Here is a 23467-nt window from a genome sequence, read left to right as displayed (position 1 = left end):
TGGCCAAGATCGGGTGGGAAGACTGCATTGTCATTCTGCTAGCGGCAAGGCCGCTGGCACTCCCCGAGGTACCAGATCTACTCCGGATGCCCGGAGCGGAGGTACCCAGTCTATCACTAGAGCACCTGCAGTTAGCTGCATGGCCCTTACCAGGGAACACGCAGCGGAGGGATACTTTTCATCAGAAGCTGTTTTTCATCGCCGGGCTAGACGGAAGTCTACCCTCCGTGCGTATAGCCAGAGTCTGGCTCCATACTACGCTTGGTGCAATGAGACAAATAGCTCTCCGCTAGAGCCTCTGTGCTGCTAGTTCGGAGTTTCTGACAGAAAAGTTCCAAGCAAGACTTCAGCGGGCCACTGGGGCCAGCTATAAGTCAGCTGTCCTCTCCATTCACCGAGGTTTCGAGACGGGTCGACTATCATAGCCGATGGTTACCTTATTAGTCTACGCCTCGACGGTATGTTCAACGAGTGTCTACCAAAAAGGAAAGTGATCCTCCTAAGGGATCCCAACACAGTCTTAGATTACTTTAAGGGTCACCCTTTGACCTTCCGTCCAAAAGCGGCGCTTAAATACGTAACTCTCAAGATGGCTTTCCGGTTTGGCGTTGGCTTCGGACGGCGGTGCTGAGTTGCACACGGTCTCGAGGTTAGCTTCCGTGTTCACAAACACTGGAGCGACACTGTTTCGGGCGCTCTGTTCTCGTGACTCACGAACGGCGCGGTGCATACCGACATTCGTCCCTCTCCAATCCCCAGGGTTGGGCAAGGTTCGGCTGAAGCCAAAGATAGGCTGGGGTGTCCGATAAGGCGCTGCGGCACTATTTCTTCCGAACACCGGCCTTGCGAGCGACTCACTACCGCATTCATCCCCCGTACAGCGCCTTTCGGTCCAGCCGCTGTCGCAATGGCTGGTCCAGGTGTTGGTGGGGTCCGGGGATCGCGAAGGTTTCGCGTCCCACGACCCACTCGACACTGAGCTATCTCATCATCTTGGGTATACCGCTCGGTTGTCCCTTGAGGAGATCTAGCAGGCGGTGTCCCGGAAGCCACCTTCGCCCTTCTCTACGATACTTCCGCTTACGTTAGTAATCAGAGACGGGCGGGAGGTTTACCGGGACATTGTTCGGGCGATCATAATACGGTGGTGTACGGGTACCAGGTTTTCAGACTATACAGAATACTCAGCATGGTAAGAACCAGTGTCGCTATTCTTAACCACCAAACTTATTAAGTAAGGAGGTTTATGTCTGTGATCGCGTGGTCTTTTTGTTTCCCGACCGTTGGGGAAAATATTTTCTGACCTCGCGAAAACCATCGTTACCGCTCCCGATCCCTGATCAGATGCTGACCAATCTTGTACCTCCATCCGTCGGTTACTTGCTAGATCGATCTTTCAGATGTTGATGCAAGAAGTATCTTAATCAACATCGGAAGCGGTAAGATCGACCGGTGTACTGAGTCTAGTCCCAAACAGAAATGTTTGGTAGACTCATAACCGGTGCGATCTTACCTTTCCGATGTTGATTATCCCGACCCGCCACCCCTACAAGTTTGGTCCGGTAGGGGATCCCAAGTCGGATAAGGGATTTATCATATGGTGTGACGTCACCTTTTGGGTGAGTCCACCGGGGATCGGGGTTTTTGTTATTTATTCATTTATGTGGGACAAAATGACTATTGGTTTTCCGCATCTCGGGATCGATGCAAGAAGTATCTTAATCAACATCGGAAAGGTAAGATCGCACCGGTTATGAGTCTACCAAACATTTCTGTTTGGGACTATTTACTGTCAGATATGTCCCCTTTTAATTTTTAGCCGAACAAGTGAGGTAAAGCAAAGAAAATCGGAATTTACAACTAGCGCCAATGCATGTCACGCCAGCGGTTGTAATATGGTACTACCTCTGGCGTGTGTGTGTGTGTGTCCCGCAGGCCGTGTACGTAGTACTGTGTTGACATCGCATACGTGTTCGACTAATATTTCTATCGTAATAATAAAACACTGATTCAGGCGGTTTATTCAAAATCTCGGATTTTGACAAAACTACAGCACCTAAAGTCTTGATTTTTGCAGAGAATCTTTGTTTACTAAAGTACATTACAATTGTGTAAAAACCTGAATTACAATTTTTTTTGAGGGCGTTCTCCTCAGCAAATGTTATAATATGGCTTTAACACACGCCTCAACCGTAGGCACCTCAACCGTAGGCACCACCACCCCTGACTTTGCATCGTTTGAATTGCAATATCTCAAAAAGTAAATACAGTGTGAAGTTTTTACTTTCCACAGTTTTAGGTAGATAAATTAGCAATAAAATGAGACCATTTCTAGTTCAGTAGCCCTCTACATTCTTGAGATCTGGGCCAAAACGTCCTGAATATTTTTTTTAATGTAACACCACCACCTTTTCCTATACCCCAATTTGATGACGCACGACCTTGTGTACTTTACTGTTTTTTAATTAACATGGAAATGTCTTTGTTATCTTTTGCAGAGATACTGTGCTACCAGTTACATCACGAGTTTGCTTCGTCAAATATGAAGATGAGTCAAGTGTTGGTGTTGCTCAGCACCTCACAAATACAGTTTTCATTGACCGGGCCCTCATTGTTGTGCCATGTCTTGAAGGTAAGAGTAATCAATGACTGTATTCACTTGTACATTCCTGAGTCTGTACTGAGATGGCCTATCACGTCCCATCCCAAATATTTCTATTTTGAATTTTGATATATTATTGACCAGTCAGTCTGTCTTATCGTGTTACATGTAATTTGCAATAATAAGAAATGGTCCATATTAGATAGTGAATGTAGCTAATTGAGGGGTGTTTCGCATCAATATTCACATTTTCGATGACTAGACCCTAACTTTCATGTCTTTACTACAGAATGTGTTTGTCATTTTACCCATATGGGTCATTCCGTGCCAACACAACACATGGATTAGCTGGGTCATTCCGTGCCAACCCAACACATGGGTTGGCTGGTCACCCTCTCAGATTTTGTTTAAAATCACTCATCAATGCCCTATGTGCCAAATGAACACATTTCAAGAATATTGAAAATGCTAAATTGTGCAATGGTACATAAAAATTTGAATTTACTAACTTGTATAAACATGCAGTATTTCTCCATCACCATCCCTGGTCCTTGCCATCATCATCAGCACAGAGACTGTCTTTGTGAGTGATCAGACAAGAGATAGCATGGGTAAAGTGACAGTTAATTTGCCAAAGTTACCCTTTCAGTTTGAATTCCTTTTGTTCATACTTTACAGGTGAGATTCCAGAGGAACATAAAGCACTTCAATTAGCAGCACCTTCCAATTCTGTGTCAGGATTGGTGGCGCCATCAGGTGGAGGTCTGCTACCAACTCCAGCGCAACCACTGCTTGGTCAGGTAAGGAGTGTGTAGGGGTGAGGTGGGGCTTAAGGTATATGCATGTTTTTAGAGTACTTGATGGACTATGATTTGTAACAGATGTGGGAGGAACCACGGGTAAACAAGCAAAAACTTTCTGCATTAAATCCTATGATAAATACATGTTTGTGTTGCTGCTTCAACTCAATCATGCCAACATGCCGCTCGTGCCAACGTGTTGTGTCCTTGGGCAAGGCACTTTATCCTCATTGCTTACTGGGGGATGGGGTTGGGTTGGATTGGATGTTTGTATAGTTGTTTGTTTCAATGTTGCAATATTGGTGCTGATTAAGCTGCTGCCTGCAAATTGCATTTTGTCTGTTTAGATGTGTTTAATGCAGTATTCGTTTTAAGTGGTAATCCGGGCGTCCTGACGGCCAAAATTGCCGTCGGATTACCAGAAATTCACTGCCGGTTATCCGGGGACGCCCACATATTTTTCACCATTACAGTGTCTGAAACGATGTCCTACGATTCCTCATCAAAATTAATTTAAAACGTAATTATATCTCAGTTTTCCCAATCAGTTTTCCATGATTTTAAAGCTAAAATCGCCAACTAATTGAAATAGTAATTGTTCGATAAAGTCAATTTAAAATCATTAAGCTTACGCACGGTCCTGTATGGAACATGATAACATCCATCCCGGAAGTCTTCGTATTTCGCTTTCACACCGCCGCATCCCCACATACCTAGTTTGGGCTCGATTATAATTAGTGTGCACTGTGCAGATTTCTTTTACTCCGCACTCGTACTGTGTCTTTGTGATTGTGTTATTATTTCGCTTGACCTTTGGCCTGTTAGAAGGAATCTGTAAATGATACACTACACTGAACATCGCTTCCACGCAATTATGCTTGTTTGGAACTGTGCCTTTGAGGTTGTGATAGTTTGACAGCACAAACGTTGTTTCAACGTCGCCTCGCACGTAACTTATGTGCCTGTTAAATATTGATTGTTTACATTACTTTTTGATACTTAAAAATCCCGACTTTGGGGGATAATATACGGATGACCAAAAATTTTGGCGGATGACCAGATTTCATGGCATGGTCATCCGGCGGATGACCAGATTTTTTTCCTTAAAACGGACACTGGTTTAATGTACAATTCTAGCAATTTGACCTGGGTCACCATTAGAGTTTGTAATAAAACCTTCCTTTTTTTTTCCTTTTTTTTTTTCATATGATACCTGAATAAAATTGGCAGCGAGTCCTGATTCACCTTCTCTATTAAAAATATTCAGCTACTTAGACAAATGAGGTATCAAAATTTGTAGAACTGAAATGGGTTTCTTTTTGCTATTTCAGTTTTAAAATTTGATGAATAGATTGTGAGTTATTGTCTCATAATGAAGAGGGTTTACTTTTTGTGATGTGTTTAGTACAGTAGTAAAACAGTTATTGCTCAGCTAAAACAAATTGTAGTGGGGTGTTTCCGCCAAGCAGTTTTGGTGTAGCATGCTGATAGAGAACTGAAGGGGATTATAACTTTTAAAGCAGGTGCATGTGAGGGACGTTCTCAAGTACAACCACTGCTGGGTCAGGGTTCTGGTGAAATGTCATTGTAAGGTACACTACAAGATTCTTATTGCGACCGCCTGCATAGGTACACCATCATCAAGGTATGTGGCTGGTACTGTGTCAGTACTAGGGGAGTACCAGTGTAGTGTCAGTGTAGTGTCAGTGCAGTACCACTGCTGGTGGGTCCTTGGCAGTAGCAGCATTGGTACTGTGTAGGTACTCTGTGTGTACTGGTCAGGTACCTTGGCGATGGTGTATCTGTGCAGGCAGCCGCAATAGGAATCTTTTAGTGTAGGTATGGAAGATACTGTTTCATTAATGAAGTGCAGCTTTTATGGAAGGCAAGAATTATGTATAATTGGTTCCAACTTCTAGCATATATAAGGCAAGGTGAGTTTTTATTTTCAATCTGTGCATATAAAAATGCATAGTCTAATCATTAGTCATGAGGTAAAGATACTTGTGTGTTGGTACAATGGATGGTAATGAAATACCCTGTGATTCTAGACTTGCCAGCAAGCCTCGAAATAAGCAGGCACCCAGGAGCCATTTACCCAATGGTCATAACATTTTGGCTCTTGGTACACACCAAAATCATGTGAACCAGGCTCTACATTTTTTTAAGAATAGAGCCTGGTAGTTAAAGTGGGTTTTGTATTTTATGTGTACAATTAACATTTGAATGACTCTTAGCTCTTTAAAAATGGCTCCTGGTTCACTAGATAATCACAGAACCAGGAGCCACTGTTTCCAAATGTGTGGCTCCTGGTCCAGATCTGCTTATTTCGAGGCTTGCTTGCCAGCATTGTTGCAGGGTTGCTACCACATGTTAAATCGACTTAGTTTCAAAATAGTATTTTCCCTTCTTTCCCAGATTCCGGGCCTAGTTCCTTCTGCTGCAGGTGGTATGGACCCTACTTATGCTGCACTAGGTCTGCCTCAACCACCGCCACTCAATAATGTGGATCCATCTAAGATAGAGGAGATTAGACGTACCATCTATGTTGGCAACCTGGATTCGTCTGTAAGTTACCAAGGATTTGCGGTGAGAGTAAAACACAAAACAACCAAGTAGAAACAGTCAGGCCTCTCAGTAATATTTCTACCTTGTTGCATCAAAATTCTACTTCACACTTCTGGAGATAGGGTAGTGATTCCCAAACTGTGGGTCATGACCCTTTTTTTGGGTCGCAGCCTCTTCCAAAAGGGGTCGCGGGACATGCTGGAAAAAATACATCTCCGTGCAGTAAAGTGCAGGATACCATCTTATTTGTAATGTAATCACATTTTGACCCATTTCAGCTTTAAAATTGCACATTTTCCCACAAATTTGTTAAGTCATTATGATAACTGACGAGTTTCGGTAAAGTAACAGCATTTGTACTTTGGAGATGGTTATCTCTCCAAGATCTCACTAAAACAGCATCAGTCCGCCTATAAAAGCATCTCATAGCACAGAAAAAAATTCTTAGGTTGAAAAATTACATGCTGAATGAACTTGACAACGGTAAAGCAATAATATGTCGTTGGGATCTTTCCTGAAGCTGCATTCGATGCAATAGAGTATGATACTCTTATTGATCAAATGCAGAGATAATTTGGTTGAACAGATTCTGCCAAGAATTGGTTTAATAGTTACTTTTGGGATCGTACTAACAGGGTTTGTGTACTTGGGATACATCATGGTGTTCCACAGGGTTCAATCGCAGGTCCACAGATTTTCAATGCATATGCACAACCGATGGCTAATATCATCAGATGTTTTTAGGTGGCTTATCACATTTATGCAGATGATACACAGCAAACACAAAAATATTGCTTGCATCAAGCTAAAACAACGTGAAACATTCAAGCTATTCTTGATTGTATCAACTAGACATGCAAATGCTGTATATTTACTATATTTGGAAAATTGGTGACTGCCATTCCCCATCTGCTTCTATTAAACAACTTGATAATGACCTTGCAATGAAAGACTACATTAGCTCTCTGTGTAGAAGTGTAAACATTCATCTGCAAAATTTGAATAGGATGTTGTTACACTTGTGTACATGCGTTGAGATCTGTGATTCTTTTTCGGCTGGACTATGACAACTCTTACTCTTTGCTTGGTGGTTTGTCGGTGTCTTATTTTCAGCGCTTGCAAAAGCTTGAAACCATGTGGTGCATCTGGTTTACCAGGTCAGCAATCACGCCAGTGTGACCTCTCTCATTTGTGAGTTGCATTGGTTAAGATGAGGAGTCCAAGTCGCTGTAGTATAATCTCTATGCAAAAAATCAGAACATTTTAAGTCATGGCTCATAACAAACCTAGTAGAAATGACGCTAACTGATGCTAACATCCATGTCATTTGTTATGCTTTTAATATTACAGCAAACAGTCACGGCAGAGCAACTGCTGAGTTTCTTCCAGGGCATAGGAGAGGTGAAATATGTGCGCATGGCCGGTGACGAGACCCAGCCAACAAGATTTGCTTTTGTGGAATTCACAGAGCATGCATCTGTAGCAAAAGCCCTGACATACAATGGAGTCATGTTTGCTGGCAGGCCTTTGAAGTAAGTATCTGTTACCATATCTCTTGAAACACTTAACTTGTGCACTTTTAAACCAATCCAGTTTATCCCAACTATATTGTTGTCCAATATTTATAAATCATGATTTGATTAAGTCCACACTTGTACCTGTTTAAATCAGGCAAATCAAATATCTACAAATGCCTTCCAATAACACTCTATTTCTACTTTTCTATTGTCAGAATCAACCACTCAAACAATGCCATAGTTAAACCACCTGCTAAGACAGCTGAGGCAGCACAGCGTGAATTAGCAGAGACCATGAAACAAGTCAGAGATGCACAAGCCCTCATTCAGGCTGCTATTGATCCAGGTAAGTCAGCCTTGTGTAAGATAGTCATCATGTGTGTTTAGTAAAAAGGTTTAGCAATGTGCTCAAGAGGTCATTAGGAGGCACATAAAACTTTGGGATTTTATTAGTTACAAAAAAATATTTACACAAACTTCAGAATTAGTGTAGTAGCAAGCGACTCCAAATTTGCCAAATTGGTGATTAAAGCTAGGTTGATCTGAAACAAATTCCATATGATCATCATCATGAAGAAAAGGGAATTTAGGTTCTATTATCACAGTCACTAAAACATGGAAAAAAGTTGTTGCTCACCTTTATCATAATGGCAATAATGCTCTACTTAGGGGATCCAAATCTGTTTGGTAGAAAATCTTAAAAAGTATATGAAACATCTATTTCTGTTATGTGTCACTACTGCTTCAAGGTAAATTGCCTGTGAAATATATTCCCAGCACGTAGCATGTACTAAGTATTGGTAGGCTTTGTTTTGAAATTGAATTGAAATACATAGAAACACCTTGCACAATGGTTTACTGACCTACATACCATCTTGTAAGGCAAATTGAACTAAGAATTTAGCTCCTCTTCAATCTTGTTAACTGCTGATTGGTGTGAATGTAAGATGAGATAGCCAAGGTAAAAGTTTTATGAATATCCAGACATTTCTTTCCACCTTTCCTTCCATAATGTAAGGCAATTCCATTTTTTGTGCCAGATACTAAGTTACACACAAGATCTCCCCAAATTCGGTGTAATATTTTGCCTTTTGTTTGTTATGTCAAGTGTTTTGGTTGTTTGTATATATTGTGTTGCTTATACTATATTCATTCATTCATTCATTCATTCATTCATTTCCACAATTAACATAAAAATACAAAATACGCACTAAAATATCATTACATCAAGATACCATCAAAGAATCATGGAGGAGATGGCCGAAAGGCCAGTAAGGCCAGAGGTAGCCTTACGTATGAAGTAAATACAAGACCTATGTATTACAGACATATGCAAATGTTCATTGTAAATAAATTGAATCTTCAATGATGAACAAAGAAAGAATTGCATAAATGGGCTTTGTGAATTGTAGTAAATGCATGTTTATGTTATCACAATTAAAATTGGTATCTTCATACTTCAAAGTTAATCAAAGTATAGTTACTTGGTGGACTATCAGGGTAGCACATTGATGGATGAAGGTAACAAATAGCGGACATTGCTGTTCACCCAAAGTATAATGAGGATAGTGTATAAACAGAATACTGTGACTTTATGCTTTGGTAAACCCTAAACAAATGTGGTTGTGTTCCATTATGTTATGACAACTAGGTTATGCCAATCTAACATTTCTATTTTGTGCATGAATTACGGCCCTAATAACTTATCTGTCATGTATAATGTTAATGTCAAAGCGTATCTCAACTTTGTGTCAATCACTTTTTTAAACTGACCCATTTGGTGACTTGTGCAAAATGTATTCCCTCCAGATGTGTCGAGTGGAAAAATGCTCTTACCAACGAGAATAATGACTAGAATTTCCACATTATCGTTTATGGACTCATTTTCAGAATCATAATATGGATTCTGTGATTAGTGTCAACCCCCATCCCTATTATTAATGAGTAATATGATGTTAATATATGTTTCCAATATACCATGCTTATACATCACTATAGAAACCAAACTGAGTCTTGCAGCAGCCAAGCAAGAAGCCACCAAGGGTAAGCTAATTAGAGGTTAATACTGCATATTACTTGTTGAGAGAGATATTGGACAAAATAATGCACACACTGAGATATTGATGCGTCCAGTGGATTGGGGCTCATGCATTAGATGTATCAACGTCTCGACGCAAATGCATTATTTTTTTTAATTGCTTGAGCAACAAGTTATGTGCAGTTTTAAGCTATATCATACACATGTAAAAATTCTGCAATTGTTGCAATACTAGCAAATATAAATGCATACACCTAAGAAAATGAATGAATCGTACACAACATGCCCACGTTTGAAAGCAGTGCGCAGAGTGTAATTAAACACTTCTAATACATTCAGCATACTTTTCTAATGTCTTTTCTGATTGGCTACATGGTTCTAAGAGTGTATGAATAGTAAATAGTACAGAGTTTTGGAATTAAATCTAATACAGGAACTTACTTTTTGCAACTATTGTGACGTTGCGTCTGGAACCACCAGACTTCATCAGCCAACTGATAGACGGCTAGGTATCGTCCCGATGGCCCGGTCCCATGAAGGCATTTGGGAGCGCATTGAGCAACCATCACTGAACAAGAAAGGGGGACCCCGCTTTAACTTATCTTATGCATGACCGGGCCATCGGGACAATACCTAGCCGTCTATTATGTGACCAGCCCAGCGGATCTGTTGCCTGATGAAGTCTGAAGGTTCCAGACGCAACGTCGCAATAGTTGCAAAAAGTATATAAGTTCCAGTATTAGATTTAATTCCAAAACTCTGTTTGAAACTACTGGATGACTAAGAACATTCACTCAGTAAATAGTACAACTGTATAGCGCCTTGTCCAAACTCAACATCCAATAGTAGTGTCTATCTTTAGATACATGTAGAAAATTCCAATTCATTCCAATCAGGGAGGTTCCCTTTATTTTCTGTGTTCATGGTACAGCATATGTGATGTTAATGTATTTTCCCATGTACCATGCTTATACATTGTTATAGAAACCAGCCTTCTTGCAACCAAGATCGAGACCAAAAAGGGTAAGCATAGGGTCAAATAGTACAACTGTAGTGCCTGTCCCAATGTCCACTCACTATGTAGGATGCTTAGATTCTTTAGGGGAGACTAGGCAAAGATTTCTTATTTATTTTTCCTCAAGTAATAATAGCATAGTTGAAAAATGTCCCTAAATATTTTCTGTATGGATGGCAAAATATGAACAAATTTGTATTACTCCTTTTTTGAATTTGTGGAACAATAGAGCGTATGATATATTTCCACTATACCATGCTTATGTATTGCTGTAGAAACCATTGAACACAGCCTTGTGGCACCCAAGTCGGACTTCAAAAAGGGTAAGCTTTAGACCAACGGATAAATTACCAGTATCAATCAATCTCAACTACTGTGTATCATGTTATAACTGTACAGGTTTTCTCCCAAGCATTTATCAAACAAAGACATTTATGTTGTATTTTTCCGTTGGAAGTTATAACCCTGAAGTTCCCCCCATTAACAGTGCCTCTATATTAAACCCATATTTTGTTTGTTTCTTCTGTAAGTGAATTTGTATGTGTATATGGAAAATGTTCCCTTTAGAAATTACAACACAATGAACCATGCTTATACATTATATATATAGAAACCGAACAGAACTTTTTGGCACCCAAGTCACCAACCAAAAAGGGTAAGCTTTGCGCCAACAGGTTAAGTACCAGTATCAAATCTCAACAACCGTGTATTATGTTATTACTTTGCAGGGTCAAGTTTAATTACAGCGATAAATGCATTTTTCAATTGGAGACATTTATTTATATTTTTCCTTGGAAGTTATGACCCTGGACCTTCGAAGTTATGACCCTGAACCTTAGAAGTTATGACCCGGAACCTTGGCAGTTATGACCCTGAACCTTGGCAGTTATGACCCTGAACCTTGGCAGTTATGACCCTGAACCTGGGCAGTTATGACCCTGAACCTTGGAAGTTATGACCCTGGACCTTGGAAGTTATAACCCTGGACCTTGGAAGTTATGACCCTGAACCTTGGAAGTTACGACCCTGAACCTTGGAAGTTATGACCATGAACCTTGGAAGTTATGACCCTGAAATTTCCACAATAAGTTCCAATATAGACTGCAATGTCTTTGTATCAAACCCTGATTTGTTTCTGATTTCTTCAATAAGTGAATAAATATATGCCAAATTTCCCCCTGCAAATTACAACGCCATGAATCATGCTTATACATTACTATAGAAACCAAACAGAGCCATTTGGCAACCAAATCAGACAAGGACAATGGTAAGCTTTGGGTTGAAGTACAAAAGGTATCAATCTGAATTCTAGATCATATGATGTTATCTTGTATGGTAGAGATACCCCCATGCTCCCGTACCCGAAATTATTAAAGAGACTAGTCACCATTTCTGTATGTGGGGTCATAGGTACAATATAGAGACCTTTGTGTAATGGTGGTCTCAAAGAGTACAAAGGTCAAAATCAGTTGTTAATGTCAATTTGTGAAATATGTGAAGCTAATAACAAGCAAGAGTAATTTGTGTTTATTGCCAAAACAATTTGGTGTAGTTGATGAAATGTTGAACTTTTTTCATATTTTCATTTGTTGTCTGCTCAACTTTGCCTCGGCTTTTGCAGTTTAAAACTGATAGCAGTTTGTATTTATTTAAAAGTGACATTGAATGGCAAGTGATAAGTAAAGTTGCTTATAAGCATGCTTGTATTTCACAGTGGGGAGATGCATTAAGCAAGTTGCGACTAGGGTAGTACCATAGCAGCTTGTACCTGTTGCTGCTTTATATTCAATTCTTGGACACAAGTGTATGTACCTGGTGTTGTGTTGATGCGTGAGCATGTACTGCACAGAAGCTGCAACCTTAGCGATCGTTTGCTTAGTAACAACACAGCATAGCCATGATTGGTTTCATTTTTTTGAATCACGCGTAGTTTGCAATGTCATATGATTGTCGAATGTTGGTGTTACGCACTCATTGCTTTCAAATGTTGTGTCCGAAAATTAAAATATTATGAACAGTATGTTTACTTGCATTGGGCTGGGGAGGTGCATTTCAGCCAGCCAATGTCAGCTCCCTCCCTTTATTAGCTAAACCCTTTAACAAATCAGTTGAGGTAACTGCCAAAGTAGTTGGTACTGGGCTTGTGGTATAAGAACTGCCTTGTACAAAGAACAAGTTCAGAAGACAATACTTGTTACAAATTCTTTACTGCCTACATGTTAAAATAAGGACCAAAAAGTTTTTATTGCCCTTAAACTCCAAAGTCAGGTTGGTTGATTCTTTAAAATTTTTCTAAAAATTGCCTCATACATATAAGTTCACCATAAATACAATGATTGGTAAACAGTGATTTTATAACATTTGTAAGGCTTGTTGTTTTAATATGTTAGTCATGCGGTTCAAATTACAAATGGGTAAAACATTTTGTGAATGTAGGCAAAATATTTGAAGAAAAAAAATCAGATTTTTGGGTTGGTCTGAAAAGGACAATACAAACCTTTTTTAGGCCTGCAAATATTAAGTTTTGGTTTTGTTTATAATATATATTTTTTGAAATTATAATTGCAGATTACGCATTTTGTAAAGCGCCTAGAGGCCTTTTGGTATTGGGCGCTATATTAAGTGCCTTATTATTATTATTATTACAAAGATCAGGTAGAAATTGAAACTAAGTGCATCAACTTGGATAAGAGATGTGTAATGCCACTTCTGATTGAAGTGATAACATTTTATAGCCTATGGCAGTGATTAACCCTAACACCCATAAACACCATAAAATACCAAAATGATAACCACAGCGCATGCATGAATCCCAGGTAATGCAATGCCCCAATCAGCCTAAGTGCTATATGCTCAGGGAATTGCTGGCCAGGCCAGCGCAACCTGTGTGGCTACCGCACGGGTAGCTTGGCATGCGAGTGGTCTATTAGGTTTGAATCCCGGGGGTATCAAGTGACTTCTTTGTTCATCTTCTCTCTCTTTTTGTTCCTCCTTTCAAAGCAAAAAGCAGTGTCCGGTGTTAGGGTTAATAACCCAGGTTTGTGTAGTTTGTAACTGATGATGCTCACAATGGCCCCTGCTATGGTTCCATTCAATATTGCCACTTGGAAAGGGTACACTTTTGTAATTTGTTTTACTGATATTGCCATAGACATCCAAGAGGCAGATGCATAGACTATATCCCACACGTGATAATAATTTTCCCACACTTGATAATAATTTTCCCACTCCCAAACAAATGCCATTCTTATGGGCATAGAGATGTTCTTTGCTGTATTATAATATGATCCGATACTGCACATGCAGTGATTCTAAAGAATGTGTGTAATTATCAGAGATGCCACATTTCAGAGTTTTAGCCTATTCGGGTTTTTGTGAGCCCAAATTCCGGCATTTTTTTTTAATTTTCAGCCGTTTTGCATTTACATGCTTTTTCAGGGTTTTCTCACCAGTTTCAGATTTTTTGAGTAAAACTGAGTGGCATCTCTGAATTATATGCTGTGCACAACCAATCATGCACTGTCATGCTGACTTGCACACAGAAAAACCACAGTGCATAAAAACATATGTGCTCTACTGTTCTGTTTCGAAAATTGATTTAGTTGAGAAAAAGTAACAAGATATATAACTTATAAGGGACCATACCCAATTACCAGTGTACAGAATGGGAGCTTAAAATCATTATGGCTGTAGTAAGCTGCAGCTTGACTGGGGAAGACTGATATATTATAGGTATGAACCCTAAGCAAATATGGGGACCAACTCTCTTGATAATCTCACACAACTAATAATCTCTATAATGATGATCTCATTAATATGATCAGGTGTTGGTAGAAATACTGTATTTCAGTATTTAGTCTACTTGATGAGATATGGAGACCTTGATAGGGTGACTGACAAATAAATATTTTGATGCAGGCAACAAGTATTTGTTATTCAATCTTCTAACGAATGTTTGTTGATGGAAAAGTTGATATTCAATGTTAACCAAAGCAGCCATGATTGAATAACACAGTACATATGTGTTGCATTGAACATTTGACATCAAATAAAAAAGGATGAATCTGGCCCAAGATGTGTCTCAAAAGTGCAGATCAGATGGAATATTCTTTGAAAAAGAAGTCAACGGCTTTGCACAAGCATGTCATGTACATAATTCTGAATAGCAGGTGTTTCCAAATCTTATATATCCAGTGTTTTTATTTTACAGTGGTAATATCAAATGCAAGTTACACAATTTATTTCACTGTATATACAGTTAGCATTACTCAAATTTAATTTTATGTGTTTGCATTTCAACTGCATGTTAACTCTCAAAAACCTTTTAGTCCTTTTTGTTTGAGAAAGTTTTGTTGCAAGTTGGAATTGCCTTTAGATTTCTTTTCATTGGGAGCTGATCCTGTTGTCTTGGTGGTTTTTGATGCCATCGTTTGGAAGATCAGCTCATATATGATATATCCCTGCATCTATTTCTTGTTACCTCCATTTTGTTTATGTCAAATTTATCTCACATGAACAATTTCTTTCATTTCAAAGATATTTGTCATGCCTCTAATTTTGTTATCAAAATGTTAACCTTTCCTTAACATTCAGAAAGCTAGTCGTCAAGCTCCAGTATTATGCGTAGTATTATAATTGGGTGCTGGGCCGAATAGGTGCATGTTGAAATCAACCAAATTCTGATCTGCACCTATCTAGTTTTTAAGAAAAATTTTCGGCCAAATTAAAAATGTTACTTTTCATTTTTTCAGAAATGTGAGATAAAACAATGCTTGCAAATGTACATACACTCTTGTTTTAATGCCAATGTTAAAATCCAGCATGAAATTTACTCATGTTATTTCATTTAATCATCTTTATTCAAACAGTTTAAACATACAAATTTAAAGGAATAAAGAAATACACAAAACATCAAAGTATATTATTTTCTGGTGGAAAGTACTACTGAAAGTCAATTTTACAACACGCTCATTAAAACGGTAATTGGTATAACCTGTATTTATTCGCACACCGTGAATATTGATTTCAAGTTTAGGTCATTGTAATCTGTGTTCTTGATGCTTTCCAGCAATGTATACTTTTACATACCTGCAATTGGTACATAAAAAGTTATAACCATTTATCTCAAAACTGATGTTTCACATATAAGAATAGCATCTCACAAAAGAGGGTCCCAACTTATGACACATGGCCATACTGCCCTTTACTCTTGGGGAGAATGCAACTTTTCTTTTATGTCAACTTATTCTCTCACACAGTGCACATAGGTTTGACAGTTTTCAAGTTTCTCTAGCTGTGACACAGTCTAAGATCTTCATTTTAATGACTAAATGAGCTTTGGGTAACAATAGCAAGCAAGTGACTAGCTTTCTGAGTGTTAACATGATTCCTATCCTTACACCTGTGCATAAATGATGATAGAATCAGGGAATAATTATGTTTGGGAATTGACAGTGGTCTTCAGCCAAGGCATTGTGTATTATGGAACAATCTGTAATGTACCTTGCACAGGAACATAAAATGTATACTCTGCTGATCGCGTAGTACGCTATGCTTCTTTAGCACCCCTTGCCTCCATTCATGTAGTTATTGTGTATTGTCAAGTGTAAAAGTTCCAGAGGGGGATTGTCATGTATATCCAGGTAAATCACACTGAAATTGATCACCAGACAGTGACTGATTTTTTAAATAATTTGGGGTACCTGTGAGGTACCTGTTAGATTTTAATGTCTCAGTCTCTCTCTTGCCTCGTCAGCAAAAATGCTTATCCCGATGATTTGAGATTTCAATTTTTTCAGTAATGTTTGAGGCATCAAAATAATGTTTGAGGGTATCAAAATAATGTTTGATGGCATCAGTAAGGTGGACAGTGTGTATAGCAGTACCTAAACGTGAAAATCACAAATGCTCTAACAGGTACTCGAAGAAGAGAAGATAAAATTGTAAATAGTTCATAATTTAAGTCTACTTCGATCTCTCCTTAAACATGTTTAATGACTATACTGCTTCAACCTAGAAGTACAAACCAAATCCGTGGCATTGGGGGTCGATACTTTCGTCACACATGCTATGTGTTAAAAGCGTCAACCATGAAGAGCGTGGTGTGCTCGGCAAGTACAAATCACGCAGCAGTTAGCGCGCTAAAGAAGCATTTACACACACTTTGCGCTGGAATAATTATTCTCATACCTCGAGTGTCTGAGGTCTATTTACTTTGTACTTCTGAGTTGACAGACTATAGTTCTATTCTGTCTTCCCTACAAACCTCTTCCCTAGATGGTACAGTGTGGACACTGAACCAGGGACTATCAAACACCTCTAGGCTCTTTCCTCACTTTCTCGTTTTAAAAACACTAACTTCTTCCCCAGTGGGGTAAATTATTCCCTCCCAATTGAGAGTGAATAGCAGAGAAATAGACACTTCTGATCCTTCAAGGACATGAATGATGCTGTTGTTTGTATGTATGATTTGAAATTGACACGTTGTGCTTCCATTTTTTGCCACGGTATATTTGTTTGACAATCACTTATCTTACTATTTCAGAACTTGAAACACCTGATGACAGGAAGAAGAGAAAAAGCCGTTCCCGATCTAGAAGTCGAAAACGCTCACGATCTCGTAGTCGCAGCCGCCGTTCCAGATCCAGATCTCGTTCATCACGTCGCAGGTCTAGATCACGAGATCGCCGTCGCAGCTACTCCAGGTCCCGGTACCGATCACGTTCCAGAACTCCTCCAAGGCGTCGGTCACGTTCCCCACGCAAGAGGTCACCTAGGAGGAGATCAAGAACTCGATCACCTCCACCACCAAGACGTAGGCGATCAAGGTCTCGCAGTAGAGATAGACGATCTCGGTCAAAGTAAGCATACATACATAGTGTCATAGTGTATGGTATATATTGCTTAAAAAATCAAATACTTATGACCTTGTTTTTTATTTCTCTTCAGGGATCGAAGACGTCGTTCCAAAACGCCACCTAAGAGCTATCGAGCATCCAGAGCATCGGGAAGCAGGAGCAGGTAAGAACATAACAAATAAACTTGCAAGTTGGCTACCAGCCAATGCAGCACTCCATTTTAGAAGGTGTTAGTTTATTGATGATGTTACTGATTGTAATATAGGTACAATATTCAACCTATTTAGCACCCTTTCCCCAGTTGCTGTCAACATGAACTTTACCAGCAGATTTCTGTCGTAGTGTTCCCATTGTTTACAAGTATTAAAACAATTTGTACCCCCACAAAGGACAAGCATGTATTTTGTTTGGAACACTTCCTGCTGTGGCTGGAAAGTTCAACTCTGGAATAACAGTCCCTACCACACATATTGCAATTGAAAAAAGATTGAGCGTTGCTCTTTCCAGTCATTGTATCGTAATGAAAAGTGTATATCTGTAATTTTGAATTTGATAAAAGGGTCAATTGTATCCGAACCATATCATACTCTTTACTTTGCAGATTATAATCAATAAAAGTGGCAGCTTTTTAAGTGTTGACTGAAAATTCCAGGTACGCACATTTTTGTGTTGTGATCAAAGGTTTAAACCACTAAATTAGATTTTTTTAATTGTTTACACTTCTTATTTCCAGGTCTCCTCCACCAGTGCGGTCCAGGCGTAGAATCTCCCGATCCAAATCCCAGTCGCCATCAAAGTCCCGTTCCAGATCTAGATCAAGGTCTGGATCACCAAGAAGATCCAAGTAAGTTCATCATTTTTTCAAGAAAAGATATTCAAATGTTACTGCAAGGAAATGCTGAGTGCAACAGCTGTGTTAAATGGATACTAAGCAATAAATTCTAGTATACTGGTCAAGTCTTGGCATTCTTGGTTTTTAAAAGCACTTGTCATTGGGAGGGAAAAAAAGATGTTTTGGATGATGAAAACATATTGACCTAGATCAGGGCTTCCCAAACTGTGGGTCACAAGCGTATCTTCAGGGAGTCGCCGACCTAGACTGAAAAGAAAAAATAGAGTATAAAAAAAATAATGAAAGGAGGAAAGTGCAAAATTTTTAAACAAGAAGAGGTTATCCTGCTGAAAGAGGAATTTGCAAAATTTCTTTGCAACTTTTTCTGCTTTCGAAACTGAAGGGTACACATTAAGAGACAAGTGAATTTGTATTTGTATTATGATGTGGGTCACAGTCACACCATACTCATGAAATTTGGATCACAGGAAAAACAGTTTGTTAAGCCCTGGCCTAGATCTAGGTTCACTTTTTAGAGTTATTTTATGTCTGCAAAATTTTATCCCAAATCAAATACAGGAAGCAGTTGCACTATAGCAAAATCCCATGCAATCAAATATCTTGTACTCAGGCATAATAACACTTTTGCTATTTGATAATGATACCATTAATGATATGAACGTTGTGCAATGTTTCTGTAATACCTTTTGCATGTTTTTTACCAAGTATCAACAGCCTTACCCACCACCAGTCAAAAGTGCTTTTTGTGTGTGTGTAAACCAAAAGAGTATTACCCGAGTAGTCAGTTGGAAATCTTACAAGTAAATTTTCAACACAGGCATCATATTGTAACAGGTTTTAAGTCAAGTACCGTTGCTTTCTTTATACACCAAAATTGGACTATTCCTGTTTAAATCCAAACACCCCCATGGAAGACATGACATTAATCTCCCACACAGTAGGTGTTGATTTCAAATGGAGTCACACATTCAGGTAATCCTATTTGAAATTCATACTCCCTGTGTGGAAGATTAAGGTCATGTCTTCCAAAGAGGATGTATGGATTTCTACCCGAGTAGCCCATTAATACCTCTCCTGAATGTAAGACATAAATGCCTTCTCTTTGAAGGCTTTGTTTCAGATTTCTTTTCATTTTCCCTTACTCTTAAACCCATCAAAGTTCACCTATCCTAATTACAAATATTTTTGCACTACTTATGCAAAGTGTGAAGTTTTGAGAAGTTTTAATATTTGATTTAAAGAAAAGTTTTGTAACATGTTTTGTGCTAATTACAATTTGCATGAGCAGACAAAGCTGTTGTTGTAATTTTATTATGTATACTTGGCTTGCATAAATGAAAGCAACAATAGCATTTATGTTGATTGCATTTTATTGTTACTTTGTTATTGTTACTTAAATAGTATCATTGCACTGTTTAAAAGTATCATTGCACTGTTTGTAAATAGTAATTTATTAGTTATTGTGTAGGTATCATGTATGTAGGTGTGAGTGGGTATCCCCCCAACAAGGTTACACAATGAAACTTTGCTATCCAGTCGTGGATGCACCAGGAAGACAGACTGCATGTAAATGCACTGCTATAATATCGCACAAAATTGCATTTAAAATCATGGTTAAGCCCTTCTGCTGTCAAACCAGTCCACAGTTGATAGGTAACAATGCAATTTTAGACACAACATCCACAGTTGATATGTGTAAAGCCTCCATGGATAGATATTAAGAAGATTGGTTTATATATCCACATGCAGTAGTCTGCACTGGGGGGGTAATTAGATGAAGTGATGTGTAGGGTGGGTGTGTGCGTGTGTGAATTGTGTGATGTTGTCCATATACTAGGTGTGTTAGTCAATCATTAAATACAAATATGAAATTTATAAGACTACCTATTTACATTTAGAATTTTATACCTCTTATTTACAACATATTGCACCCCGTTTCCTACTAACTTCATATCATCACTACCTGCACCTGTGCTGTACTGAAATGAGTATTAAAAAAACAGTGATAACACAAGGAAAATTGTGTTGTTTCTGGTGTGTGATCCCATCTTTCATGTGTGGTATTTGATATTTGTGTCTCTCGTGTACAAAATATGTGCATCCCATTTCATATTGTCTTCATATAACACACTGTGCTTTTGCTACATATATATGGCTTAATAACAAACACACTAACTGTAACAACAAGATGAAATGTTTGAAATTACTAAATTCATAATTTTTTATTTTTTATGACTATCATAAATAGCAAGAGCAGTAATTGTGAGACAAATCACAGGTGATCACATGCTGGTAGCGAGAGATAGTGCATTATGCTACTGGCAATTCAGTCATTGCTAGCAACTTCGATTTGTGATGCTCCCAAGTTGACTCAAGTTCAACAGGAAGCAATTGGATGCTGGGCATGCTAGTGACCCGTAATCGATATATCAGCTTGTCACTTTTTGTATAGAGTGACGGGATGTAAACTTTGGTTCACCTCAAGTTCAGTTCGCTTTTCACAGTGTCAAATCGCGCATTGATAATAGCGCAAACTGTACACACACACACGTACAAGGGCAGTTTCTTAGCACATTTGCAGCATACACAGTCATTGATGCTACTACCGAACTTTAAGTATAGTCACAAAATACTTTACCAAAAACTCTACGCTCATAGCCAGTGTTCTCGCTGAGGCGGTATGGCACGCAATTTGCGCAGGACTGGCCAGAATTCTAGGAAGAAAAAGGACAGAAGAGGTTTAAGCCTAATAATGCCCAGTCTTCTTTGCTGCAAACAAAATATATGCAGCCAAAAATCTAAAATCCTAACAACAAAATCCTTAGAAAAAATAAATACTTGTTGCAACTGCTTAGTGTGATACATCATAATGCAGCATGTATTCAAAATAATTGGTACCTGTCAGTTTTTTGACATTTTTTAAAACCCTGCTTCTTCCAAGTGCAAAATGACCTTTACTTAAAGGGGGACTCCGGCAATCATAACATTATGCCTTATATGTTAGAAAAATAATTATCAAGCACGAATCACATTGTTTGATTTAAAACAAATTCATATTGACCATAAAAACAGTCGGCTCTCAACACGCGATATTCAAAATTCCCCCGCCGAAATTGTCTAAGTGCAATGACGTAATGGTTATTTGTGTTCAATTGTCGTCAGCCTTCATTGTAATACTGGGATGTCATTGCACTCGGGGCCCGGGAATTTTGAATATCGCGTGTTGAGAAACGGATGTTTTTATTCGTTTTTATGGTCACTATGAGTTTGTTTTAAATAAAACCATGTGATTCGTGCTTGACAATTATTTTTCTAACATATAAGGAATAATGTTGTGATTGCCGGAGACTTCCTTTAACATTATTGGTTGAAGTTCTGTCCATACTCACTGTAAACTGATGGGTACCAATAATATTGATAGAGTATACCATCCCAGTTTGCAGTGAACACATCTACACAAACATTTATCATCATTTTTCAAGCATTTAATATCAGCTTAAACCCTGTGTGCTTGCATGCACAAAATTCACAGCTACAGCTTTCACTGAAATTCCACCAAGTTGTGGGTTTTGTTTAAACTTCCCTTTTAGACTGCAAATTTTCTTTCTTGTTTCATCCTCATCTTTTTGGCAGAAGTTATTAACATGTCAGTGTGAGATAAAGTACTGTAATTGTAAGGACAACAGGAAAATTGTTAGTGCAATGAGCGGTGTACTATTCCAATTCTCACGGCCTTGGTACAGCAAGCTATTACGTGTCAAGGTGGTATCTAGTTTGTTGGGGCATCATGTACTCTTGAATTGGCTAACTAGTTAAAATACTTGTTAGAATAGTGTAAAAAGTTCTAGTCCCAATGTATCTTGATCTGGAATTTGAGGTGCGCAGTAGCCTAAAGTTCTAATGGCTTTGAAATGAGAATGGTTGTGTCAACATCCTTTTCAGTTTACAACAGAATCGCTGCTGTTGGACTTATTTCATTAATCCCTTTTATTTTAAAACACTAAACATAAGTAAATACTGTTTCTTTTGACAATGAGTGGCTAAGGATTTTTTTTTTCATTAACCCTAATTCAACCAGGTCTCACTAAAGCTCACTATTAAAACCACTGCATGTCCATGCATTCCACGTGATGCGAAGACGCAATCAGCTTAAGCCATATAGTCCTATATACCCAGGGAGTTGCTGGCACCCTGTGGCCACAGGCCAGTGATCTTCTGCGTGGCATGTGAGGTTTGGTACTAATATGGTGCAAAGTCCAGACAAGTTTTGATGTCGAATCAAAATTAGGAGAGGATATGCAGTTTAAGGAACTTTTCGTAAGCCACCTTCACAGAGTGATTGTCATAGAGTGCTCATCTTAATATGAGTGAAATAAGGCTCCAAAGGTGATCTACCAATGAATAACTTCTGGGTCTCCTCTATCCAGTGATGCCAAATATTAAAGTACAAACATTCTCCACATGACATTGTTATGATGTCATATGGAGGATGTGACGCACTAAAATGCCTTAGGAGAATGAGGGTTAATGAGAAAAAAAGTTATTCTGATTTCAAAGTGATTGAGTTAACACTTTTTTACATCCATGTACACATATCTCATATCATGACAATTACATATTCATCCCTTCAAGTATTAACATGGTGTGATATTCACAAACCCAAGCTTGCAGACTTCCCAATTCATTATTATATATTTACTTTCTGTGTTAGTATAATGTATGAGCATGTGATTTTCAGGTCATAACATCTGCACTTTCACCTTACAGTTGAAACTTAAATGGTCATCTTATTTATTCATCCATTGTCAAATCTTACATTGTGACATTAGCTATAATGAAAGACTAAGATGAAAAGACTAGTTTGCGTCTGACGTCATCTGTCAATCAAACTCGAGATTGGTTTGTTTACAAGTGTCGTGATGATATGAGTTGCTGAACACGAGGGTAAAATCGGGCGCCTTATTGTTAATTTTGCACCTTCAAACATACAAACCATCTCAAAAGTTAGGTCTTAATAGTAGGAAACTTTCTTTCGCGAAGGCACCATGTCAACAAAATCCTAGAAAAGTTGCTTTTTGCCTTGTAAGAGTACATAATTTTTCGCCATTTTTCTGCTATTCCTTTTCTCCGTTCGGCACCAGATGAATCAACCTCCCTTATACGCGCTATTAGTATTAGCCAATCAAGGATCGTAGAGAATTTGATTGACGGTGACGT

The 23467-nt window shown here is 38.6% G+C and overlaps 1 protein-coding gene across 6 annotated transcripts in view; it reads left to right on the top strand.

Annotated features, from left to right (window-relative positions):
- The window catches only part of LOC140153002 (uncharacterized), a 49622-nt gene that overhangs the window by 11736 nt on the left and 14419 nt on the right, over positions 1-23467 (top strand). For 2 of the 6 annotated variants that reach the window (XM_072175594.1, XM_072175575.1), the window contains exons 2-13: positions 2499-2632; positions 3281-3402; positions 5821-5991; positions 7321-7502; positions 7703-7833; positions 9486-9530; positions 10510-10548; positions 11151-11195; positions 11763-11807; positions 17085-17400; positions 17489-17560; positions 18131-18241. In XM_072175594.1, coding sequence (XP_072031695.1) covers positions 2499-2632; positions 3281-3402; positions 5821-5991; positions 7321-7502; positions 7703-7833; positions 9486-9530; positions 10510-10548; positions 11151-11195; positions 11763-11807; positions 17085-17400; positions 17489-17560; positions 18131-18241 — 1413 coding nt within the window. The remainder of the gene's footprint in view (positions 1-2498; positions 2633-3280; positions 3403-5820; positions 5992-7320; positions 7503-7702; positions 7834-9485; positions 9531-10509; positions 10549-11150; positions 11196-11762; positions 11808-17084; positions 17401-17488; positions 17561-18130; positions 18242-23467) is intronic. The other 4 variants (XM_072175584.1, XM_072175609.1, XM_072175603.1 and 1 more) reach the window with 4 other exon arrangements.

Source organism: Amphiura filiformis, chromosome 1, assembly GCF_039555335.1.
Source record: "Amphiura filiformis chromosome 1, Afil_fr2py, whole genome shotgun sequence".
Taxonomy (NCBI): domain Eukaryota; kingdom Metazoa; phylum Echinodermata; class Ophiuroidea; order Amphilepidida; family Amphiuridae; genus Amphiura; species Amphiura filiformis.
This window is presented reverse-complemented; position numbering and strand designations above follow the sequence as displayed.